This window comes from Urocampus carinirostris, chromosome 16 (genome assembly GCF_059441175.1).
Source record: "Urocampus carinirostris isolate Australia breed hairy pipefish chromosome 16, RoL_Ucar_1.0, whole genome shotgun sequence".
Lineage (NCBI taxonomy): Eukaryota > Metazoa > Chordata > Actinopteri > Syngnathiformes > Syngnathidae > Urocampus > Urocampus carinirostris.
Genome location: NC_142364.1, coordinates 32678313 through 32705975, shown reverse-complemented (window position 1 = coordinate 32705975; position 27663 = coordinate 32678313). Strand labels below are relative to the sequence as shown.

The 27663-nt window shown below is 38.1% G+C and overlaps 1 protein-coding gene and 1 pseudogene across 2 annotated transcripts in view; one reads left to right on the top strand and one right to left on the bottom strand.

Annotated features, from left to right (window-relative positions):
* Positions 1-562: 562 nt before the first annotated feature.
* dqx1 (DEAQ box RNA-dependent ATPase 1) overlaps positions 563-27663 on the bottom strand; it is a 28727-nt gene continuing 1626 nt past the window's right edge. For both annotated transcript variants that reach the window (XM_088320154.1, XM_088320155.1), the window contains 11 exons: positions 25665-26040; positions 24169-24362; positions 21122-21560; positions 19392-19691; positions 17939-18038; positions 16711-16869; positions 16437-16628; positions 16234-16359; positions 6254-6444; positions 3856-4046; positions 563-2422 (listed from right to left, as the gene is read on the bottom strand). In XM_088320154.1, the coding sequence (XP_088176280.1) occupies positions 2218-2422; positions 3856-4046; positions 6254-6444; positions 16234-16359; positions 16437-16628; positions 16711-16869; positions 17939-18038; positions 19392-19691; positions 21122-21560; positions 24169-24362; positions 25665-25973 (2406 nt within the window). In that variant the 5' untranslated portion in view covers positions 25974-26040 and the 3' untranslated portion in view covers positions 563-2217. The remainder of the gene's footprint in view (positions 2423-3855; positions 4047-6253; positions 6445-16233; positions 16360-16436; positions 16629-16710; positions 16870-17938; positions 18039-19391; positions 19692-21121; positions 21561-24168; positions 24363-25664; positions 26041-27663) is intronic.
* On the top strand, positions 9072-9898 carry LOC148351104 (small ribosomal subunit protein uS3 pseudogene; annotated as a pseudogene).

Below are 27663 nucleotides of genomic sequence, written 5' to 3'. Positions count from 1 at the left end.
TGAGTTTTTCCTTGTCCTCATGTAGGTTTTAGATCAGGAGATGGTGTAATAATAGTCTGTGGTCTGTGCAGCCCTTTGAGACTCTGTGTGATTAAGGGCTGTACTAATCAACATGACTTGACCATTGGGTATTAAAAATTTAGCCAGGGGCGACGATCATGGAGAAAGCTTTTTTTTTTTTCTTTTATGAATAGATATACACTAAGACATTTACACCTTACATTTCTTTTTAAAATGATTAGTCTCATCAAATTTGTCTTAAAAAGATCACAATTAAAGCAAAATAATATTTATTTCAGTATTTTCTAACGCCTCCTGGTGGCAAAAAAACAATAAGAGAAAACAATATTGATTTCACCTAAAGGGAACTGACATAGTTGTCGTCCACCCAGAAATAATCAAAAAGGCTCAGCAAAAAAGTAAGAAAGAATTTGGTCTCCTTGTGTGTCTGTTATTTGTATTCTTCCTTGTGCTTTGTATCACTAGTTTTCAGTTGCACTTCACTACACAGTGACATCTAGTGGTCCCTTTAACATATATGAAAAAAAATAAGACGTAAACCTTGAATGCAATTTGACATTTACTTGGAAAATGTACCAAACAGGGTTTCAACATTTTACACATCAGGTTTACAACAGATCTAAAAGTAGAATAGCCGTTGATGCTAGAAAATCGTCAGTTTTTCATGCTTTGTAAAATTTGTTGCCACCTGCAATGATTTAGAAAGAAGAGCACGGTGCAATTATAAAAATATTTTTTCTACCTTTTAGCCCCTAGTGTTTTTGGGGAAAAAATGTTGAGATTATGTACAAGGTTAAGGGTGCCACTTTTGTAAAAGCTAGCCGTTAGAACCCTCAGTAAATTGTTTATTATTCTACAAAAACAAACGATCGAATTGATGGGAGAGAGAGAAGCAGGAGCTGTATTACCACTTATTGTATTTGTGTTCTCCACTGCTTAGAAAAAGAAATAGAAAGAAACTGCTTCCTGTACAACGGTGACATGCAGTTAGAGGAGGCAGGTGAAGTTGTGCCTCACGTTTCATAAAGGACATGAAAAATTAAAAATATATGAAAGTGTAATTTTAATCACAGTTAAAGGTTCTTTCGCATTTACTTTACAATTTTTGGACTCTGTTTTTTTTACATTTTATTGTGAAAATTATCAATGCAATTAGTATGAGAGGCGTGTTTTGACATGGTGTCAACAGCGAGGCAAAATTCTGGTTAGAAATTGTCTTCTCTAGAAAAACTTTCATTTTATAAGAGAAGGCATCACACCCTGCAAAAAAAAAAATCTTACAACTTTGACGGAGAATTTGCTTATTTAAAGTAGGATATATTTTTTTAAATGTAAGACAGACATTCTAACTTATTTTAATAGTAAAAGGGATAAACTGTATTTATAGTTAAGAAAAGGAAAAGTATATTGAAGCTGGTAAATCCTTGTGCCTATTTTAAGTGTTTTAATTTCCAAGCTAGGTATGAATATTTCATAAAATTAGAGAATTAAGCTTTTATCTGCTAGGCAGTGATTTGCAGTGCCTCACCTGTCATCATAGAGTATATAAGATTGAAATACTGTAAAATGAAATGGTTATATTCATTCATTGTTAAAAGGTCTTTCTCATTTAATTTCCTAATTTTAGGATTTTATTTGTCAAAACTGCAGAAATTTTACATTATGAATATTATTCATACAATTTCTATCTAAGAGTGAGGCACACAATTCTTTTGCTTTATGGCAAAGCGCGATAGTGAGAGCAAAGATCTGGATTTGCCTCACATCTCAGCCCCAAATAATAGAATTAATCATTGTATTGGCTAGCTAACAGCAACAGCATCTGTTGATGCTTTTTTTTTTTTTTCAAAAGGAGCAGTGCATATACTTAATTTAGAAGATAATAAAACGTGTTTTTCAATGCTCAAGTTTATACATTGCTTTCTTGCTCTGCCAGTCAAATGCCGGAAAAGATGCAAGTCCATTTATTTGTAAATCGAACTGTCCCTCACCAGATGCTAACCCCTGCTACAACTGTTTTTTAATTGAAAGAAGTCTATAAGACAATAAGTAACATTACAGTACACCACAATAAAAACAACATTTCACTTCTCCCTCCAAACATTACTTAAAATATATTAGTGTTTTTCACAACTAATAAAAGACAAATGTTCAGTGTAAAATCTGAATCGTAAATCTCACAGATGCATTCAGTGTTCACTGGACAACACAGAGCTCAGTGCCAGACTGATTTTGAGAATCTCCAGTTTCTACATCATTGTGGGAGCTACTACAAGCGCCCGTAACTCCATCTCGGTGGAAAGAGTAAGGCTCTGTAGTTTGCCTCAGCTTAATAAGTAGCTCTTTGCCGTCACTGGAGGGGAGATTTTCCAGGAAATACTGAGGTGTGAGTTCCACAAGCCTGCAACACAGGGTGATACATTTTGAATATACGCCCCGCAAAACAGGCACATCACTCATTGTTCTTTAAGAATTACTTCTTTTCTGTAGATATGGAATAAGGTAGATGTCAAACCTGTGTCACTTGCAACCATTTTTATATTGATTTGTGTTTTGATAAGATTGTTTGAGTTTGACCTCACATACGTAACAGGAAGCCAAGTCAATTCTAAAGACCAATCCTGCCTTACGTAGAAATAAATGTATAAATAGATAAATATCTACAAATAGACATGGATCAATAAATCATGTAAAACCTAAATATATAAGTCTATTCTCTTATCGTACTTTCCGGACTATAAGTCTCAGTTTTTTTTCATAGTTTGGCCGGGGGTTGCGGCATATAGTCGGAATGCCACATATATGGTGTTTCCTTCTTGACTACACCGTTTTTGGCTGGTGCAATTATACTGAGGTGCGACGCTATTTCTGCATTTTGTTACATAATTAGTCACTATTTATTTCCGTATTTCTTTCATTGCACTTTGTGTCACCTTCATCTAAAAGTTTTAAGTAAACATTTTTTTAAAAAAAAAAGATAACTAATCAATCAATAAGTGCCTCCATCCATAGAAATGTTTATTTTAATAATACTCTACTTACAAATACAGTATATTGTTGGGGGCAAAAACTAGTTAAACAGCTGTGATTTGTTAAAGGGACATTGTGCATTATTTAGTGCCTTCTGGTGGTAAAAAGAAAAAATATTTGAAAAAATATATTTAATTGATTTAAATGATACGCAAAAATACATGAACTTTTATCTAAAATTGCATTTTAATCAACGCTTATAGGTTGAGAAATTAATATTTGACATACCGTAAATTCCGGACAATAAGCCGCTACTTTTTTCCCAAACTTTCAACCCTGCGGCTTATTCAGTGATGCGGCCAATTTATGTAATTTTTCGAACGCCCGCCAGCGGCGCTCGAGTGCAAAAGGTAAGAATTAGACTGCAACTTCTTAGCTTGTGCACAAATTAAATTAGCGTAGACATGTTCTCATCATGCAAATTGCAATAAAAAAGGCACATGACGCAACTTTCAAGTTAAACGCAATCGAGCAGTCCGATACAGAAGGAAACAGAGCTACCGCACATAAACTTTACTCAGCGAGCGTGATGCTAGCGTTTTTTTGGATATGGGAGCGTGGGACGTCGTCTATGTGATAAAGTCTCGACATTTAGGGGTTGAAATTTGGGGGGGTTTGGTCACCTCCCGACGACAGGTTTTGAGACAAATCAGTTGGGTAAAAACTATTGTCACATCATTTACCGTACACAGTCGCATGTGTGTGTGTATAGGAGCAGACTTCTGATTGGTCGGGGTAGAGGCGACGAAAAAGACGAAGAAGAAATACGAAGCAGTTGCATCTTCAATGCTTGATTTGACTTACATCTGCGGGTGCACCTCCGATATGATGCATATGCAATTGTCACAGGAGATGGTGAATTTGTGGTAGAGAACCCAAGTAGGTGGAGCAGGACAGGGCTGACGACACAAATACGAAGAGAGCGGGTGCAGTTGAGCCACATGCCGATGAGTGATCAGAAGATAGTTGCCCGAACCATCCACATCGTGAGCCACCTGAGAAGGACAAGTCCAATTCTGATTGGATTACTTAAAAGTAATGTACAGACACCCTAGAACAGGCATGTCAAACATATAACCCACAGGCCGGATCCAGTTCGTAGGATGATTCATTCTAGCTCGCCATAGATTTCTGGGTATGCTAAAAAAGATGGGATTCTCTCGGTCATTTCTACCAAAAGTTATGATTTTTTTTTCAGGGTTCATAACAACCTCTGGCAGCTAAATTGGGTACTGCAGCTCCAGACTACCGACCACTCTAAATGTAAATGGGCTGCATTTATATAGCGCTTTTGAAGACAATGATGACCTCCCAAAGCGCTTCACAATGTGCTTCACACTTACCCATTCACACACACTCACATACCGATAGCAGCGTCAACCATGCAAGGCAACTACATGCTTATCGGGGGCATTAGGGATTCAGTGTCAAGCCCAAGGGCACTTCAATCTATAACACAGAGGAGCTGGGAATCGAACCAGCGAATTGTTAATCCAAGCAGCTGAATACAACCTTCTATCGCCTCAGCAATGCCTGGCCATTTTCCTTGTTTAATAAAAAGAAAGGAATCAGGGAAAGACTTTTAAGAACAGGTTGGAATTTCTTAGCCGAAGTTTAGTATTTCTCCTGTTCATATAGAGAGTTCAAAATTTGTTTATGTCTTCTCTCCTTATTATGAGAGCCTACTAAACCTATAACTTATGAGTTTCAATAAATACCGTATTTTCCGCACTATATGGCGCACCATGTTATAAGGCGCACCTTCAATGAATGATATATTTTAAAACTTATGCCATACATAAGACGCACCCCATTATAAGGCGCTATAAGTGCATGCTGGTTTAAGATCAGGTAATTGTGCAATTTTGTAATTGTAATCCTGTGCAGTCCTTCGAGACATTTTTGTGATTAAGGGCTATTTACGGTAAATAAATGTGACGACTTGACTACAGTAGAGAATGTAGTTACTTCATGCAACCTCTAGATGTTGCCACGCTCAAGGGAATGTCAACAAAATATTCAAAAAGGTCAAACTTTATTAACAAACAAGCTTTCCACAACTCCATTCACTCCCAAAATAAATAAACAGCCGTTTTATTATTTTCTCTGAGGTAAAGCATTTTCGTGACACATCTTTGAACAACATCGACATATCATTTTATTTTTTGTCCATTTAGTCAACACGCAAAGAAAAAAACGTCTGATACTGTTATTTTAAATGAAACGTTAGTGCAATCGCAATAAAGTGACACTCGTAATGTGCAAAAACAACGAGTGCAAAGCAATAACATAATAACTGTAAAATGTAAAACGTAAACACACAAAAGAAAAACAAAGATCACTCTATAAGCTCCTCATCGACGAATCCCTCGAATTCTTCTTCTGCTGTGTTCGAATTGACCATATCTCAGTGAATGGGCCATCCAACACGTCCGGTGTTTTTGTGCCAGCGCTGTTGCCTTCATACGTATAGTTATCGTACTGACACTTCTGCTTGCCGCTCTTTGTTGAACAACCCACTGTTCAAGTGTCTCCTCTAACTCTGGCCATCTTGCTTTATTGCCACGGAAACTTTGTTGAGTTTTCCTTACTTGGCGGAGCTTATCTTCATCCTTTCTCCACTTCCGTACCATCGATTCATTTAAGTTTAACTCTCTCGCTGCCGCTCTATTGCCGTGTTGTGCTGCGTGACTGATCGCTTTGAGTTTAAACTCGGCGTTGTACGCGTGTCTCTTAACAGGAGCCATTTTCTTATACAAATGCACGTATGAAAGAGAATCTCGCTCTCTCTCTCTCTCTCGCTCTCTCTCTCTCTCAAACGTGACATTCTGAATAATTCTGCGTTTGTTTAAGGTAAATTGTGCTTTACATCTTCACCAGTCATAACCCTGGATTCAGACAAATACTGTATTTGTTGAATATGAATTAAGCAGTTTAATGGGGTAGCCATTTTGCCACTTAGTAAACAAATACAACACGAGCCCCGGCAACTACCAATCGTTTAATATTTCCCAGTATGCACAGCGCGAAAAATGGAGTCGGCGGCTGTTTCTCGTAGTTGCGAGACCTTGCGAATTTAATATTGAGCCATATATAAGGCGCACTGTGTTATAAGGCGCATGGTCAGCTTTTGAAAAAAAACAAGACTTTTAGGTGCGCCTTATAGTGCGGAAAATACGGTACATAAAAAGTTGGGGCCTACCTTTAGGAAGAAGCCTGAGATAAGAGCCCTTTTGATGTTTGTGCAGTTGTCCTGGCATCCAAAGGCAGGGTGCGACACAGGAAGCTCAATTCGCTGCATGACCTCTAGCAGCTCTGCCCTGATGACCACAGCCAGATGCAAGGCGATGTAGTTTAAGAAGTGCGTCGTACACCAAGCCTCATCCTGATGATCTGCAATAAGTGTGGGTTGAACAAGACATTAATAAATGTTCTCTATGACCATAACATTGTATTACTGCTCGTAACCTCTGGTGAAATGTCAGGTCATATTCCACAATCACAATGCAATAAACGATTAAATTCAGGCATGTCAAACATACAGATCATAGGCAAGATTTAATCTGGCCTGAGATGTATGGCTGAGAGAAGCATTAAAAAAAAGGGGGCCACATCATGTCAGACAATGACTTTTAAATAGATCCATTGGATGGCTGCAAAGCCAGGCAAAACTCTCAAAGCAAACCAGCCACTGTAGCTGTATTTGCCGACTATCATTTATCAACAAGACAATATTTTCTGATGTCATTTAACTTAAAACTGAAGTCACGGACACACTGTTTAAGGCAGTATAACTGCACTCATGCATGTTGCATATGTCTGTAATAATCGCAACATTGGCCACTAAACTACGCTTTTTATCCCCAGTAATTGGACATTATCAATTATCACCTGGATTAAAAAATACAAAGTTAAAAAAAATAAGACCTGGGTGTCTTTGCAAAAGTTAAGATACAGCAGTTCCTTGGTATAATATATATAAAAGTTAACAGTGAAGTTCCCAAATTCAGGTAAACATTTTCATAAAAATAAAAATGAAGAAAAATACTTTTACGTATTTTCCGCACTATAGGGCGCACCCCCAAAAAATAGTTTTTGGTCCTATATCTTCCACAGATAGGCGCACCGGATTATAAGGCGCTACAGTGGGAACGTCGACAAAACAGTCAGATGATTCAGTCAAACTGATTACCCCCTTAACATTCCCAAAGCTTGCAAAGAAGCAAATACGTGTCGTAGACACGTGCGGATGCGGTGTCCGTACAATGTCACTCAAATGCATCGTTTCAAATATCATTCGGAAGGTTAAAGTCTTGGGATTCAAGAAATGCCAACCATTCCTTAGTTTCTATTTTCTTTTTCGCTCGCAACTTTACTGTGCATATGACAATAAACACTTGGAATTGAGTTTAATCCACCCAACTCATCACAGCAACATCAAGATCGTTCTAAAACAAGATACCGGGAAAATATAAAGCCGCATAGCTCACCTAAGTTCTCACGTTCAATAATGATACGCAATCATGGTCTTCTTACAACCATGAGTGTAGTAAATCCACGAGAGTAAAATATTTACAAATACAGACTAATGAAACATGTTTCTTTATGGCGTAGTTTAGCAAGCTTGCTATTCAGTCATCTTTTTCGGCCAATTGCAGGGTTTGTTTTGGCCCTCTAGCCTATCCAAGGCTCCGAATAACTTCAGCCAATAGCGATTGATTTAACGGATGATTGACACATCTTTTTCGGCCAATTGCAGGGTTTGTTTTGGCCCTCTAGCCAATCCGAGGCTCCGAATAACTTCAGCCAATAGCGATCGATTCAAATGATGATTGACACATTGGTTAGCCAATGAAACGCCGGTATATAAATTTGTCACAAAAGCTTAATATAAATATATACATAAATAATAATAATAATACTACTATTTTAAAGTATCATCGTTAAACAGAATAAGTTAAAACTTCCATCTACCCATCCATTTTCTGCACCGCTTATCTTCAGTAGGGTCGTGTGAGTGCTGGAGGGCATCCCAGCCATCTTTGGGCAGTGGACAACCTGAACCGAGGGCCAGCCAGTGACAGTGCCCACGAAGACAGACAACCATTCACATGCTCGCTCATACCTCGGGACAACTTGAAGTCACCAATTAACCTGCCACGCATGTTTTTGGAATGTGGGAGGAAACAGGACAGCAGGCACGGGGGGAACATGCAAACTCCCTGAACCTCTGCACCGCGGGGCAGACGCACTAACCACTTCTCTGCCGTGCTGCCCTAGTTACATCTTACCAAATTATTTACCTGAAGAACATTTGTAAAATGTATAATGTAAATGTAAATAATAAAAAAAATGCCGAGCAACATCTTCTGATATCGTAGACGATTATATTTTTGTCTTCTTCAAATGACCAAGACGGTCTGGATTTGAGGTAAAATGGGCATTTGTTGGTCCAACAAAAACTGGTTGAAATTGTTTTTATTATATATCAGTGGCTTGCAAAACTATTTGGCCCCCTTGAACCTTGTGACCTTTTGCCACATTTCAGACTTCAAACATCAGGATATAAAACTGTAATTTCTTGTGAAGCATCAACAATAAGTGGGACACAATCATGAAGTGGAACACACTGTATTGGACATTTTAAACTTTTTTTAACAACTAAAAAACAAAAAAGTGGGTGTGCAAACTTATTCAGCTCCTTTACTTTCAGTGCGGCAACTTCAGTTCAGTGAGGATCTCTGAATGATTCAATGTTGATCTAAATGACTAACGATGATAAATGGAATCCACCTGTTTGTAATCAAGTCTCTTTATAAATGCACCTGCGACTTCCGGTGGCGCAATGAGGTAGACGGCAGCAAGGAAAGTAGCTCTGACAAAAATCACTAAAGAGTAATGTAATACTTACTTGGAGAAAGACAGAAAGGGTACAAATTGTGACTGATATTAAAGAGAAATTCTTCAACAAAATATGGTCAAGAAGGGGAAACTTGTTGAGGAAAAGGGCGCTAAGGAAGATGGGAGATGAGAAGATGGCGGTGCAGATCTCCAAGAAGCGGAAATTTGTCTCGGATGGAATCTTCAAGGCCGAGCTGAACGAGTTTCTGACTCGCGAGCTGGCGGAGGACGGCTACTCTGGCGTGGAAGTGCGCGTCACCCCCACCAGGACCGAAATCATCATCCTTGCCACCAGGACACAAAATGTTTTGGGTGAGAAAGGCCGCCGCATCCGAGAGCTGACTGCCGTGGTCCAGAAGAGGTTTGGTTTCCCCGAAGGCAGCGTGGAGTTGTATGCAGAGAAGGTGGCCACGCGCGGACTGTGCGCCATCGCCCAGGCTGAATCTCTGCGTTACAAGCTGCTGGGAGGCTTGGCTGTGCGAAGGGCCTGTTACGGCGTGCTCAGGTTCATCATGGAGAGCGGCGCCAAGGGCTGCGAGGTGGTGGTGTCGGGCAAGCTGAGGGGACAGCGAGCCAAGTCCATGAAGTTTGTGGACGGCCTCATGATCCACAGCGGAGACCCCGTCAACTATTACGTGGATACGGCCGTGCGACACGTTCTGCTCAGGCAGGGCGTGCTGGGCATCAAAGTGAAGATCATGCTGCCGTGGGACCCCAGCGGCAAGATCGGCCCCAAGAAGCCCCTTCCCGACCACGTCAGCATCGTGGAGCCCAAAGACGAGCCGCTGCCCACCACGCCCGTCTCGGAGCAGAAGGGCGCCAAGCCCGACGGGCCCGTCATGCCCCCGCAGCCCGGCGCCCCCGTGCCCACTGCCTGAATCGGCATCCAGGTTTTCACAGGGCGACCATGTTTTGTGTACAAAAATCAATAAAAGTTCCTAAAGAAGTTAAAAAAAAAAAAAAAAAAAGGAGAAAAAGATCGAGGGAGCAGAAGGAATGTCATCGGTCGACGAGGGACGTGACTCGGCCATCCTCCATGAAATCCGTAAATTACGGCAAGAACACACTGAAGCAGCCAGTGAGAACAAGATTGCGATCGCAAGACTGGAAAAAAGCATCGAAGAGCTTCTGGAGCGCACTGTGTTGCTGGAACGGAGGGTGGAAAGCATGGAGGAGCTACATGCTAACACGGAAGAGCGAACGTCAAGACTAGAACAATTAACAGTCTCCTTGCTCCAACAAACCGCCAAACTAACATCAAAGTGTGAGGACTTGGAGTCGAGATCACGACGGAACAACATTAGAATACATGGCATTCCGGAGGGTGCCGAGAGGAACGACACAATCGGCTTCATAACAAACTTTATTAAATCGAACATTCCGACAACAGGACATATGGATTTGCGCATTGAGAGGGCACACCGCTCACTGGTGAACAAGTCTCAAGGTAAAGCACTGCCACGGGAAATTATTGTACGTTTCACCGACTACATAGTGAAAGAATCCGTAATGAAAGAAGCAAGGAAGCGGAAGACAACGTACGAAGGCAAGACCGTTTACTTCAACCAAGATTACACCACAGAAATCCAAAAAAAGAGGAAACAAGTAAGGGACGTTATCAAAAAGTTAAAGGAAAAGAACGTAAAGGCACAATCCCCATATCACGCCCAGCTGAAGATGTTTTTGGACTCAGGAATAAGAACATTCTCTACACTGATGGAGGCAGCAACATTGCTAAAAGAAATGGGGATCGAAGTGGAAGAGGACAACACGGAAACACTGGAAAAGATGTTGTCAAAGAACATTTGGACCACAGTGACCGGAATTGAGAGGAAGACAAAGGAACACCCCCATCATAGAAGGTGACTTACAAGCTCTCATGGAGCAAAACGAAGCCAAATTCGGATTTGGGGTGAAAGAGTAAGGACCATATCTGCCCTTTCTATTATAAATTCAACAAGTTAGAAGTAAGTAAAATACCAAGTAAAATTGTTATCTTTAAATTAAAACAATATATGTGTATATATATTTATATATATTGGCATAGAGCTACGCTAAAATATTTAGTTAGTTATAACTATGGACGACGGTACAAAAGTTGTTCACGCACTGAGTGCATATTTCCAGGAGGGTAGCCACAACTCTCCGATTGGACTCTTGGAAGACATGGGTTTTTGTTTTTTGGGTGTGTTTTTTTTCTTTTTGGTGGGGAATTATGTGTGCTTGTCAATATGTTTGTTAGTAATTTGGTTTGTTTTTTCAATGGAGGTGTTAGTAATTAATGTAGTGTTTTTGTATGCTTCAAAAATCAGTGAGACTCAATACAAATCATGAGCAATCTAAATATTGTTTCATATAATGTACATGGGCTAAACCACCGCATCAAGAGAAAGAAGATATTGAATCAACTCAAGACATTGCAGAGCTCAATAGCCTTATTACAAGAGACACATTTGACCGAGATTGAACATAAGAAGCTAAAAAGAGAATGGGTGAACCAGGTGTTCTACGCATCCTATGGTAAAAGGAGGGGAGTAGCAATTTTACTTGGAAAAGGGGTGGCGTTTAAAGTCGAAAAAGAAGTGACGGACAATCTGGGGCGATATATAATGATTATAGGGTCAATGGCCGGTTGGGAAATATCAATAATGAATGTTTATGCACCAATTGAGGAAAAGGGGACATTTTTTCAAGTATTAGCTAAAGTAATAACCAACTGTGCGAAGGGAATGTTACTTATAGGAGGTGACTTTAACACTGTACAGAATTGCAAAGTGGACAAGTATCCTTCAGTACATGGAACAAATACAAAGAGGTCGAGGATGTTGAATAACATAACTAAAGAATTGGGATTGATAGATCCATGGAGAGAGAAGAATCCCCAAACTAAAGATTATACTTTCTATTCAAACCCGCATGGCAGCTATTCGAGAATTGATTACTTTTACATTTCAAGACAACATATGCATACAGTAGTAGAGTGTGGTATAGAGAATATTACTATAAGTGACCATTCTCCAATTACTTTGAAACTAAATTTAGACAATGAACCCCATTTTAGGTATTGGAGGATGAATGTATCTCTCCTCTCAGATAAAAACGTAGTACAGGAAATAAAACGGTGTATAAAAGAATATTTCCAAATCAATGACAACAATGAGGTTTCTCCATCAATACTATGGGAAGGAGGGAAAGCTGTAATAAGGGGGAAATTAATTGAAATATCGTCCCGACTGAAACGAATACGCTTAAATAATCAGAAGGAATTGGAGGATAAGATTAAGGAACTAGAAGAAGAACATAAAAAAACACCAAATGAATCCAGATTACAGGTATTAAAAACAACCAAAAGCAAATTAGATGAACTTTTGACAAATAAAGCAGAAGGGGCTCTGTGCTTTGTGAACCAGAGATACTATGAAATGGGCAATAGAGCCAGTCGACTGCTAGCCTTCCAACTTAAAAAGGCCCAAACAGATAGAATTATATCACAAATAAAACATCCTATCTCTAAACAATGTTTGCAGAAGCATTTGCAGATTATTATAAAGAATTATACAAGGACTCAGAAAATGACTTAGATAACTACACGGCACAAAACTTTTTAGGAAAACTACATTTACCAACACTAACAGGGGGGGATACATTAGAAATTATTCGCCCCATTACAAAACAGGAAATACAAGATACAATAAATAACTTAAAAATAAATAAATCACCAGGAACGGATGGATTCCCGGGGGTGTTCTACAAAAGCTTTAAGGAAGAATTAACACCAGTACTGCATAAAGTATTTAACTATGCTCTAACAAAAGGAGATCCCCCCAAATCATGGTCGGAAGCCATCATAACAGTCTTGCACAAAGAAGGAAAAGACCCAATATTGTGTGAAAGCTATAGACCAGTTAGTTTACTTTGTAATGACCTAAAAATTCTTACAAGCATACTGGCAAAAAGAATGCAGAAATTTATAGCGAAATTAATTAGAAATGATCAAACAGGGTTTATTCCGGGAAGGCAGGGTGCAAACAATATTAGGAGGATACTAAACATAATTACGAGCACAATATCTAAGACCCAACTCTCGATGTTACTGAGCTTGGATGCACAAAAAGCTTTCGATGGGGTGAAATGGAGCTTCTTACATCAATCACTTATAGCTTTTGGCTTCCCTCAAATATTTGTTGAATGGGTGAAAATAATCTATAAAAACCCTAAATCTCGTCTTAGAGTAAATGGTCACTGTTCAGATTTCTTTGATATCAAAAGAGGAGTCCGGCAAGGGGATTGTTTAAGCCCACTCTTGTTTGCAATAAGCATAGAACCACTCGCAGAATCAATTAGACAAAATGAGCAAATAAGGGGGATATTTGATGAAGGAGGAACAGAACATAAAATATCATTGTTTGCAGACGACCTGTTGGTAATGCTGAAGGAACCTTCGTTATCAATACCACCACTGTTGGAGAGCCTTAAAATATATGGAGAAGTAGCTGGGTATTCAAATAATGAGAGCAAATCAATAGCAATGATGATATCAGGAAAATGTCCAACAGAGGTGATTGAAAGATTTGATTTTAAATGGACAAATAAAGGGTTTAAATATTTGGGGGTGACCATTACACCACATTCCACACAGCTGTTTGATGCAAATTATGGAATGTTAAAAAAAAAAATATGGAAAGATTTGGAAAAATGGGAAATTTTGCCCTTAAGTCTTATCGGAAGGATAGAAACAATTAGAATGAACATATTACCAAGACTATTATTTCTGTTTCAATCCCTTCCAATTCTGATTCCGGCATCCACATTTAAAATGTTAAATAAATTGATAACAAAATGCCTTTGGCAAAACAAGAAACCTAGAATAAAATACAAAACCCTGTTAGCTCCTAAAGAAAAAGGGGGCCTAGACCTACCCAATATTAAATATTACTATTGGGCAGCTCAAATTAAAGCACTCATCTTGTGGATTACTACAGACAAAGATACGATATGGGTGGACATGGAGCAGCGATCTTGTCCAAATATGCCTGTGGAATCGTTACCATACATATCAGTCACGAGGTGGAAGAAACTAAAAATCCAGAATGAATGGATTAAAGGAACCATTAAAACTTGGTCAACAATACAAAAAAAATTAAAAATATCAAGATCTGTGAATAGGGCTACCAAAATAGCGAAAAACCCAGACTTTAAACCTGGGGTTATGGAGGTAGGGTTTCAAAAATGGGCCCAAAAAGGACTGATGTTGATTACCCAAGTATTGGAAGCACAGGCAATGAAATCATTCGAACAACTCCAACAAGAATTTGACCTACCCAGAAATGATTTTTACAAATATTTGCAACTAAGGCATTACCTCCAGAAACACGAGGAATGGGGGAAAATATGTAAGGAGCCAACTAAGGTAGAGGAATTATTAATATCATATACAAAAGGACAATCAATAAAGGGGGTTATATCAAAACTATATAAAGCCCTGAGAATGGATCTCAGTAATGAGGACATGGCAGTTAAGGAAAAATGGGAACAAGAAACTAATGTAGCGATAAAAGACAACGAATGGGAAAAAACATTGAAAGAGGGACACAAAATAACCAACAGCCCGACATGGAGGGAGTTTGAATGGAAAGTAAAAATGTGATTCTTCTATACACCCTCTATCACTTCAAAATATAAAAATACCTCATATCTATGTTGGCGTAACTGTGGGGGGGTCGGAGACTTTACGCATATTTTCTGGAATTGCCCTGTAATATTAAATTTTTGGAGAAGTATCCAGAGAGAAATAAAATTAATTACTGGCTGGGAGTTGCGGTTGGACCCAAAGGCTTACATAATAGGAATATTGCCAGAAGAATTACTATCTGGTCAACAGAAATATATACTAAGGGTAATGCTTCTGGTAGCAAAGAAAATGATCACAGTGTCCTGGCTGAAACCACAACCTCCTGACATAAAACAATGGAGAGACAAATTAAAGCAAATGTACATTATGGAAAAAAATCACTGCAAGACTTCAACTGAAACTTGACCAATTCGAGAAAAGATGGAAGCTTATCACACAAATTTTACTTGATGTCTAATCACCTCCCCCTATTTATTATGTTTTTTTTTTTTTTTTTTTTTTTGGGTGTATATTTTTATTTATTATTTTTTTATATATTTCTTTTTGTATGGATGTATTGTATGAACATTTATTCTTCTTTTCTATTAATAGTATTTTTTCTTCTTTATTGTTCCTTCTGTTATTTATGAGTGTGTCAACTGTATATATTTTGTGTTGATGTAAGATGGTGGAATCAAACCTCTGTCAAAATTGGTGTGAGAAATAAAAAGTTAAAAAAAATAAAATAAATGCACCTGCACTGTGATAGTCTCAGAGGTCTGTTTAAAGCGCAGAGAGCAGGGGTGTGCAAACGCGGGCCGCATTGGCTTAAACATTTTTTGAAAGGGCCAGGAGGAGAAAAAAATGTTGATTACATTTTTTGTATATAGCGATACAGTCTCGAATACAAACCTCAGCATTACCCGAGTGTAGCTCATATGCTATTAGATAGAGGAAAGAAAAGCTACTGGACTTATTCTAGGTTTGAGGAGTGGTAATATTTATTTTGTTAAATATGTTTAATTTCGGGCAGCATGGCGGGGCAGTGGGTAGCGCGTGTGCGGCACAGTTCTGAGGTCATGAGATCGAACCTTCCTGTGTGGAGTTTGCATGTTCTCCCCGTGGGTTGCGTGGGTTTCCTCCGGGCACTTCGGCTTCCTCTCACATTCCAAAAACATGCATGTCAGGTCAATTGGCCTGTCCAAATTGTCCCTAGGTGTGAATGAGCGAGTGACCTGTCTGTCCCTGTGTGCCCTGCGAATGGCTGGCAACCAGTTCAGGGTGTCCCCTGCCCACTGCCCTAAGACAGCTGGGATGGGCTCCAGCACCCCTTCACGATCCTACTGAAGATAAGCGGTGCAGATAATGAATGGGTGGATGGATGTTTTATTTATTTTTCAGTTTGATAGCCGGTCATCTACTCTAATTTCGTTGTTAACCTATTTTTAGTAGCAAAATTTACGCTTATCTGCATTGACAGGGTTTAGAATTAACAATCTATCTATATTGTGTCAGCCACTATATATATATATATATATATATATATATATATATATATATATATATGACAGGGCATAAACAATTAAAACTGAAAAAACTTATAAAATACACGGAAAGCGTACAAGTTCGCAAGTATGGGCTCCAATGGCGACAAAGTATGAGTAACTTACGTTGCAAATAGGCGTTATAAATGTTAATGAGAGACATGTGATCGCCTTCATTGTGCATCAGAGGTCGCCAGTGAGCAACAGCAGCCTCCTCTTTGTTTGGCTCTGGTCTCAAGAAGCAGGAAGGAGCTGAAAGAGGACAAGTAGCTTAATGGTATTTTTTTCCACAGTTGGATTATACTTTTCATTTCACTTTAGCTCAATACCTGTCAGCATTGCAGCAATTGTAAGAAGCTCATCAACACAGTCATACTCGCATGCCGCGATCAGTGCTTTCGCTAGATGTGGTTCCAATGGCAGTTCAGACATTATAATACCCACTTCTGACAGGTTACCATCATCATCCAGTGCGGCCAAGTAGTCCAAGTCCTCCAACGCTTGCATTAAAGCCTCAGGAGCTGAGAAGAATATACATTTTCATGAATAAAGGAAATGTTCATATTCAACCGGGTCCATTTTTGGATCTACATAAAAAGGTACCTGGTCGGTCAAGAAATTTGCATTGACCCATGTCAGCAATGTCCAGTCTCTTGAGCAACAAGACTAAGTGGCTGAGATTCTCCTCCATCACTCGAGGACAATTTGCTTCCTCCATACCAGTCTCATATGTGGACTGAGGGTACATGCGCAAACACAAACCTAGATCAAAGCAATAACATTTAAACAACTGATAAGACAGACATATAGTAGCAGCTTTCCTCCAATTAGCTCTTCAATGTGATGCATTTCAAATACAGTGGAACCTTGGTTTTCGAACGCCTCTCAGTTCGAACAAATCGGAGTTCGACCAAAATTTTTGAAAAATTCTTGCTTCGCTGTTCGGTCAAAAATTCGGAGTTCGAACGCCAGTAATGCGTGAGTGCGTACGCCAGGGTGCGATGATGAGCGGCGTACGGGTGTAGATCGCCCCCACCCCTCGTGACCAACTGTTATCACGTGGGCACTTGCCTCTTTTTGCTTTCGCTTTTTATATCGGTGACCGGAGTGTTTTAGCCCCTAACTATGCCTCCGAAGAAGGTCGGTGCAAGCAGGAGAGGTGAAAAAAGAAAAGTTGTTCGTACAACTATTGCCTTTAAGAAAGACACGATAGCCAAATATGAAAGAGGTGTGCGAGTGTCTGATCTTGCCTGCGCCTTCTGCTGACCACCACAAAGGTAAGAAATCCTATTCATAATTCTTTTCTTTATCATTTTTTCTATTTTTACACGTTCATGTTAGCGTAATCTTTCGTACGGAAGATTACAATAACGCGAACGTACGATTAGCCTGGGTTAGCTTTATGATTACGTTGAACATTCAGGTAAACATTCAGGGTGTTGGAACTGAGCCCAAAATTCAGGGTGTTGGAACGGAGACCCCTTTCCAATGAAGCGCTAGCCACTTGTTGTAGAGACCCGGGTGCTAAGTGACTTGTAAACGACCTGATTATTATATTTTTACACGTTCATGTTAGCGTAATCTTTCGTATGGAAGATTACACTAACGCAGACGTACGATTAGCCTGGGTTAGCTTCATGTTTACGTTAAACATTCATGGTAAACATTCAGGGTGTTGGAACGGATTAAAACGATTTACATTATTTTTAATGGGAAAATTTATTTTGGTGATTGAACAAACCGGTTCCCGAACAGGGTTCTAGAACGGATTATGGTCGAGAACCGAGGTTCCACTGTAATTTCACTAGTGCAACTGTAAACTATGATTTACCAGGAAGGTTGCAATTCACTCGCTGAGCTCGCATGTCTGCTTGTGTTTTGCTGATTTTCTGCAAAATCTGTGAGTTTGCTCTTATCTGTGGATTGTAAACCTAGGAAGAAATTAAAAATAAAAATAAAGAAAGACTTAGAAATGGGTTGTACACCGTTACATATGAAATATATTAGTATGGGGGATGGCAACATTCAAAATTGTTTTTGTTATATAGTTATAAGTTATATATTTTCAATATGTTATAGAAGTGTCACACAGAGGTGCATAAAAATGTTAGGACCATGCCTGCTTTGGACCTACAAATTAATTTGACAAAATAAGTTGGATGGATACGTATCAGTTGACAGATCCTCAAGAGGTAAGTTTATTCCTATTACTTTTTTAATATTGTAAAGATGGAAAGGAGAGATTGCTTAGGATACAAGGGTTGTTTGTTATTTTGACTATTATTGCCCACTGCTGTTTGTTATGTTGACTATTATGTATTGTTTACATCATAGTGACTATCAGCCAATGATGTAGCTGTTCTGTGATTTTGACACTCTATATGGTGGATATGCTCCGTAACTTAATACCAAGAAAGGGCTCAGGGGAGTACCTCAAGAACTGATGGGGATTTTTGCATCTTCAGGGTTTAAGTACAGTCCTCTCCTGTTTTCCTTGTAAGTTTAAAATCAATTAATACCTTTTCTCCTAATTTTGAGTGCCCAATACCAAATTATAAATATATCATCACAACTGTGTTATCAAGAGGTGTGCACAGAAAGTCAAAAGGTGGTGCTGGAGCGCATCCCTCCAGACATTTCAAACACGTATAGAAAAGTTTTTTATATATATTTTGGAAAGTCTATTGTTTACATAATCTGATAGATATTTTATGCAAAGTACAATGTATATTTTTGATGATAATTTGTGAATTTGGGGAGTTAGATCAAAGAAAAAATAGAAGGGAAGAACAATAATGAAAGAGCACTTGGAAGCAGCCAACTTTGAGGGTTCTGTAAAAAATGTGGCTGTTTAAAATGGCACAATGCCATCCATTCTAAATCGTTGCAGCTGTGAGCACATATTCAAAGAAACAGAATTTGGAAAACATCCTTTTTATCACTATTCATATTTTTGATCCAGTGTAAACCTGATGAGTAAAATGTTGAAAAAGCTTAGATAATTTTACAAAAAAAAGTAAAATTGCATTTTTAGCATATGTTTACTTTTTACATTCTACATTAACTCCTTCGTAATGTGCATAGATGCCCTTTTCCTCTAAACTCGGCACTTTGGCTCTTAAGTGTGCATTTAGGCGCCGAAGTACGCAAGGCACCAAAGTGCAGCTCCAAAGTGTGTTACTCAAGTAAAAGTACAGTTACTTACTTACCAGTGCGCCTTATAGTTTAAAAATACGGAACATGAATGTACTCGAGCTAAAGAAAGCTTTTGAGATAAAACGTACTGTTTTGAGTTGAAGGCCAGTGTCTATGACATAGCGTATAGAAGGTAGGGAAAAAGAACCCTCAGCCAAGCCATTTGTGAGGATCACTTTCCTCTGGAGCGCTTGGACTTCCCCACCATTTAATACGCTATCATTTCCCTCAGAGCTGTCATTGTCCTTGTGAGTTGACACTTCTGTGTTGTACACTCTTTGAGTCAGTCCACCCAATCCAATATGGAGGGGAATGACCTTGAGCGTACCAAGTTGAGGATTGAGAGACAAACACTCTGCCTCCAGTTGTGTTGCACAGGACTCAATTTCCTAGACACAAAAACAATGAACAGTTTTAGATATTTTTGTCATCATCCAGTTCATCAATTTCACCTTTATTCTTGGCGTAAAGGAGTCTTTATAGTTTGTGGGTAAAATTGGTACTTTCTAAAAACAGCGGCCAGACCAATTTTCCATCTAATATAAATGATCGACAACTTATTGTAATCCATTAGTTGTAATATATATACAAGGAAAGGCAAAGTAATCATTGAAATAAAACAAATACCAAAAAGGAATAGGCTGACGCTCACGCCATTTTCACTTAGCCTTTATTCAAAGTTTTCAACAAAATAGTAGGAAAAAATAAGCATACTCAAACTTCATATGTGGATGATAACTAACAATAGAAAATCAAGAATTAGATTTCCATTTAAACCCTTTTTTACGGGCTTTTAAACTTATTTCGGAATCAAAGAAATTGTCCAGTACCCTTTCAAATCATTAAGATACTTTGTGCTGTATTTTATTCTGACAAATCAAGTTACACATATAACCAACAACGTTTTGCTTAGATTTAATGAAATTATTTTAATTTGAAATTATATCTTATAGTACCATATCAACATTATTAATAGGCAGTTATTTTTTGAATACGAACAGCACTTTAGTGTAAGTGTGTTATGTATTTTTCCATACTTCAAGACAAAACTTTATTTAAGCAATAACCAAAGAACAATACAGCAGAATAAAAAAAAAATCTCTCACCCTGTACGTATAATAGAAACATTTCTTTAGGTTTTCTTTGCTTCAATATTATTATGATTATTTCCCATTCAGTTTACGGCTTAAACAACACCCACAAATGTAATTGCAAAAACTCAATTTTTGCATCTGTTATTCACCTGTTTACTCCTATATAAATTTTAAGATTAACAAATAACCTAATTTTTGTTTCACTTGCTTAACTTGTTAATATCAAACCATTTTTTCAACATTTTCAATTTATTCTGGGTAGGAGTGATCAAGTAATTCAATTGTACCACAACCCAAAAAAAAAAAAAAAAAGAGTTTACATTTTCTGCAAAAAGAATAAAAATAACTTATTTGGATAGACAACATATATCAATCTAGTAAAAATAAATATTTTGGGTCTGATGACCGTCCTTTGAGGGGTAGAATCAACTTTATCCTAAGAGATGTATTGCACACTATAATTCAAATACAAATATTATCAGGACTGGGCTACTCCTGTGGTTGATTTATCAAACCTAATTTATGTGAAAATAATCCATGAACTATAATGAATGAAATAAACCGTTAAGTGCATGAATTGTCTGTTGTAGTGGTTACCCTTTTCCACAGATTTCATGTGAGCTGAACCATACTGATTGTCACTGATTTGACACAAAAATATTCTCGATAACTAATGTTTATGTCATCACTTTGTGATTGCCACAAGCATACAAAGTAAAACATACCTGTGCGCTAGCAAGAAACACCATTATATCTCCTTTTTCTCCTCGCCGGTGAAGCTCTAGAACCATGTGGCAGGCAGGAACCACAGAATCCTTTCCGGGCGAGAGTTCCCGATACATAATTTCCATCCTGTTCAGTGTTACAGAGTCTTCTTCTACTACATCTCCCATTAGTTCTCCATTTACAGTTGAAAGACTGTCTAGGGAAAGATGAGGGACGGAAGGGCCCAGGAAGGAAGACAGCCGAGGAGCAAGACTTGGGTGAGTCAGAAGAACCACACGAAAGTTATTGGGCCTTTGGCGGCAGACGTCGCACAACAGGCCGAGGAGCACATCAGTGGCCACGGTTCGCTCCTGGAGCTCGTCTAAAACGATGACGCCATATTGATGCAGCAATGGATCCGACATCATTTCCTCCAGTAGTCGAGTGTCACTGACAAACCTTACCGAACAAAAAGAGGCAAGGAGAGATGTCAGAGTTCAACAGTAGCTAAAGGCAAAAGTAGAAAATGTCTGACCAAAATAGATTATCCAATGACAGAATATTTCATACTTAATGGCTTGAACCTTCAGGTCACTGGTTTAGCAGGGGTCAATACAGCAGAATGACAAATTAATATGTTACAAAAAATATAGTGGGCCCGTAAAACATAAACAGGCAATAATCAAATTATACGCACTTGAAAAATATATATAGACTACTGCTCAAAAGTTTGGACTCACCCAGAAAATGTTTGTGTTTTCCATGAAAAAGTCACACTTTGAGATATGAAATAAGTTATCCAATGTCTGTTATTTTGCCCATATTATCTTCACTCTAGATTTTGACACTGGTGTTTTGCGGGTACTATTTAACGAAAGCACTCATTGAGGACCTATTTCTTAAACTAGAGACTCCGATGCATTTCTCTTTCTCTGTTGTGCAGCGGGGCCTCCCACTTCCCTTTCTACTCTTAGAGCCTGTTTGTGCTGTTCTCTGAAGGGAGTAGTAGACTCTGTTGTAGGAGATCTTCAGTTTCTTGGCCATTTCTCGCCTTCAGGTCTTAGAACAAGAATAGAGTGTCGGGTCTCAGTTCATTTTTCTGGCCATTCTGAAAGTAAATCCCTCCCACAAATGTAATGCTCCAGATACTCGACTATCAGCTTTCAACCCTGGGGCTTATGCAATGATGCGGCTAATTTATGCAATTTTTGTAATGGCCGAATATATGTGCAATTATGGTCTGTTTTGGAGTAAATATTTTACACGGTTGGATTCTATGGATTGTCATTGATGTACCAAGCAAGTATCTTTAACCCCAAGGGTTTTAGCTCTCAAATGATATGGCATAACTTATTTCAGTGACATCGCACTGACGCGTATTTGTTTATCGAAGGTCCAGCGGCCCATCGGCAGGCTATCGGAACATTAAAGTACCGTATATTATTAAAATTCTTTGTGTACCGTCTTTCTTTGTAAATATCTCATGTTTCAACATGGGCACATGCAGCTTATAGTCAGGTGCTGCTTATGTAAGTACAAAATGTTTTTCCTTTAAAAATGTACTGGGTGGGGCTTAAAATCAGGTGCGCTCGAGTCCGAATTTTACAGTAGTCGTTTATCTGGTAAAAAAATGCATAGGAGAAACTAACTACTTAAATCTTTTCTTTTTTATGTCAGAGTCTAAGAGCATTCTGTATTGAAGTAAGGTGTTGAATTACCCTGCTGTAACAGATTTACTATGACGGAACTGCGGGGAACAAAGACCGCTAAAGGTGTGGCGGCAAGTAAAACATGGATCATGTGATATCATTCAAAACCAATGAATCCAATAAACTGCCCTAGTTTGACACAGGTTTGATGGTTATACAAGGCAATTCAAACATGTAGGTGAAATAAAAGCACGTTTTTAAGGGTGTGTTCGAGCTTAACGCTAGTTTTTTTAATATGTTAATGGTATTTGAAAGCAACAACATTTCCAGTTGTGACATTTGCAAAACACATCGTGCAAACAGAGCAAACGAGATCGGTTCAATTGTGGGTAAAATGGTAAATGGTCTGCATTTATATAGCGCTTTTCAAGTCAATGAAGACCTCCCAAAACGCTTTACAATGTGCTTCACACTTACCCATTCACACACACACTCACACACCAATAGGGAGTCAACCCTGCAAGGCGCCTACCTGCTTATTGGGGACATTAGGGATTCAGTGTCTTGCCCAGTCGAAGTAAATCAAATACTCGTATTTTCATGTTTATTTGCAGCTTAGTATGGTATTGTGAGAGCATTAGGTAGGTTTTTTTCTTACCATCAAGAGGCACTCAATAATACACAAAGTCCCTTTAAAAGGTAATTATTGATTGGTATAATTACTTTAAGATGAAATAAGAATACTTAAAAGTTTTATTTCAGATTGATTAATTTTTCGTTAAACTTTATTTGCAACTCATATTTCAAGAAAAATGAGAAAATATAGGTTGAACATTTGCCATGTCCAGGGTTGGAGAAAATGACATAATTTAGCTCATTTTAAGAATAGGAAAAAAATATTCATTGTGTGACATAAGATAAGATATTTTTAGGATTGCAATTGTTTTAGACAAACATTTTGCACTCATAGAAAGAGCCATTTAAAACTAATTAGTCTTAATCAAATAAACAAATATTCCTCCTCAAGTTTCTCAAATGTGCACATTTAGTGAATGCTTATGTTGATGTTGTGCCAAAAAATAGCGTGGAGAGGGCTGGGCACTGCCAGGCTGTACTTGCTCAGGACTCACCACAAAAAGTGCCTTGAACTGTGATAATAGTGAGAAAATAAATGAATGCCTATTCGACAAGCACAAGTTTTTGTATTTTTTTACAATAAGGATTGATACTATTGACTGATGTGTTAGTGTTAAAATCTTGAATCTGATACAATGAACTAAGACTACTAGAACCTTGGATGCAACCTATTTAGTTATATTTCCGGTTAAGAGCAACGGAATGGCTTAGTGAAGCAAAATACTGACACAGTAAGATAATGCATTGGCATGATGTTATAAACGTTTTTTATTCATACTAACCTGAGCAAGGAATCCGGTGTACAACTGTCATCATGAGCCACGCCGTAGCCAACCTCCAGACCTAAGCTGAGGTCCATCTCATCGGCCACTCGAAAGGCCAGACTGACAGCAGCCACAGAATAAGGCTGTGAACAACACACCAGGCCCTGGCTAAATTCATAGGATAATGCATATTCCACACACCACTGTGGCACCTATAAAAAAAGAGGATACCAGAGAAGTAATAATGTGGCTGAATTTTACTTAGAGATGTTAAACTTGAGAAAAGTTTGAAATATATTATAAGACTAAACATCTTTTTAGCATCTTGGTAGTTATAGTGAACAAATTATGCATTTGTTTTACCAAAATTCTAAATGTATTTTCATTCATGTAAACTTCATTATTAGGTACATATCAATTTAGGAACTACTGTTGCCAATATAAGAACAATTCAGCTGTTTTTTGTGCAAGTGAAATAGTACAATGCCTCTAGGGTGTGTAAAAACAGATAGCTTATGAGCACAGCTGTGCAAAAGCTAAACTTTGCTCAGGGACACAAAAACACAATCTCCAAACAAAAATAAAAAAAATTAATGAACTAAAAAGCAATGGACAATCATGGCGTAACTTTAAATATCATGTAAACTGTTTTATCCGTTATTGAGTTGATTTTTGGATCTGAAGAGGTGAATTATGCTACTTTTATTGTATTACACGCATGAAATTAAACTTAAAATGTCATATTTTGAAGACTGAAACCACATAAAAAAAATTGTATTTATTGGTATTTTATGGAAGACTAATCATGTAGAAATAAATGTGTAAATGAATAAATACCTACAAATATATACCATGTGAATGAATGAATCACGTCATTCCTAAATACATGACATACTTGTAATATGTATTTATTTATACATGCATTTTCAATTTACTTTATCATTTATTTTGTTGCTTAGTATGTCACAACTAAATGTTATCAAAAAGAATAGGCAGCCTAATTGCTTTTTTCCAATGGTTGGTCAGTGATAAATAACCAATAAGTGAAAGCTCGGCCACTTTGACTCGCCCCTCATTTGAATTATATTTTCTTGTGACAAAATACATGACAAAGTAAATGACATTATACACAACAAAATACAAAATAAAATAAATATATAAATGAAAAGATGAATGACAAAATGCATACATGTATGAATAAATTGCATTGATGTCATTTTAGTTACGATGTGATGTATTTATTTATATGTCATATTTTTGGGGGTATTTTTTTATACATTTATTTCTACATATGACCGGATCAATCTTACATAGTCTTTAAATAAATCAAAACAGAAATAACAATGACCAATTCGGGGGGGGGCTAATATGTATCCTGTTGCTGGTCAAAAGCATGAGAAAAACATTCACACCAAAGTTCATTAATGGATAATCACGGAAAATGCAGACCAATGTGCAAAACATATCACAGTGTATTTACTGTAAATACAAACAAATGAGTTTGATTGATTTACCTGGGTGCTTTTTCCAACTCCACTGGGTGCGCTGAGCAGCACCATGCTGTGATTCTCCAGGTGCTCCAGTAATTGTTGCCTTAGCGTCCATATAGGGAGTTGTTGCCTCAGTTTCAGCAAAGAGTAGTATCGAGATGAAAAGGGAAGCCCATCATATGGGTTGACTTCTAGGTCTCGAAGACCATCCTCATCCTGGTCACCACCTTGTTCATCATCTAACTCCCCAGACAAGAGGGATGACATGGACAGAGAGTCCAGTGCTTTTGTGAGTCCAGGCTCGTGAAAGGGCTTCAACGGTGATGAAGACATCAGCAGCAAATGGGAAGTAGGACTGAACGAGAGATGGAGGCCGGTAAACACCAAAGATTGGATTTAACTGCAGAATGATGAAAAAGAAGAACGAATGAATGACTAACACATGCACTACACACCAACCAGACTAATTAACCATCTGATTTAAAAGCTGCATATGCTCAAACTTACGAACAAAACTCAATAATGTGTATGAACAAGCTGCACCGGATTTAAAGCCCGCAGGCTAAATATTACTTTGAAATGAATTAATTCACATCCACTTATAATATTGCAAACCTGGCGCACACCTAGCGCCAACCACGTGAGTAATTGTGCATCTACACCTTTGGCTGCAGAAAGATAACCACATCATGCCTATGCACACCTGACGCAATTTTCAGTTGCGCTGTTTTCCATTTTTTCCGGGTTGTTTAAATCACACGTTTTTAGATTATGTGATACTTCAAACTGCTGATTACAAAGACGAGTACATGTTTATTTACTACCGTGCCGAAAGAAAACGTGATTGAGGGTTGCATCGAGTAAAATATGGCCTCTAGGTTTCTAGTAAAAAGCACCAGGGCAACCACACTGTGAAAAATAATGAACGATTGCAATACAGACGTGTCTTTTCGTGTTGTGGTCATTGGTGGTTGCCGCAGTATTGGACCAAATTGCATTCGCTTGTATTTGTTACTTGAGGTTTAAAACTTCAGCGACCTGACAGTGACGCAGATATTACGGAAAAAAAGCGTTTTTTGATGGATAGCTTCCACTGCGGCTCAATTTTGATTTATGAATTGACGACTTCATTTGTGGGTGAAAAAATTCAAATACCATGAATAAATTGTAAATTTTGAACAAAGTACTGTCAAACCTCCCATTTTTCTCCTGTTATGTATTATATGAATAATAGTGGCAAAAACATGGACCAATTTCTCTTGAAGGGCGTCACAAATGTTTCCAGACATCACCAAGGTGTTTAGGACTTAGAGTGCATGCATTGTGGACACAGGCACCACGTTGGAGACCCCTGATCTACACCCTGATTATAATTACATTAAGCTGCATTTATTTCCCTTCTAACTTTTTTCTTTTCTCATTTTTCAATAGCAAGTGATATTTAATATGTATAAAGTTAAAAAAAATATATTTGTGTCTTTTAGGTTTTGAACAATACTTTAAATTTAGTAAAAGGTCTCAATAACCCATCACTTGTGAGCTATTTTCAGATCTTAAAGCGATACCTGGTGCCCATGGGCATCGTGTTAAAGACCCCGGCACCACACCATACAGCGACATCTGTGGTCAAGAAATACACATCGCTCTTTAACAAGCTTGAACCTAATTAAAAAAAAAAAATAAGGAACGGATGGTAAATTGCCAACGTATTTATATAACAAATATTAAGACTTGAGGGAATCAGTGACTACTCATGATTTGAGTAATGTATTTGTCTGAAAAAGGGTGTCAATCTAGCTCAAGGGCCATGTGATTGTAAACTTCTGAGGGGTGGCCGACAAGTCAATTAATGGCATAAAAGGTGTACCTTACCTGGAGGGCTGGCGTCTTTTTGGAGACTCACAATTAAAGTATGATTCAGGTATGTAAGATTATGTTAACCTCATGCTAAAATGGCACAACTGAATTTTTTTCCCGATTTTTTGTTTTATGTATGGGAGATAGAAAGACCGTCTCAGTTATT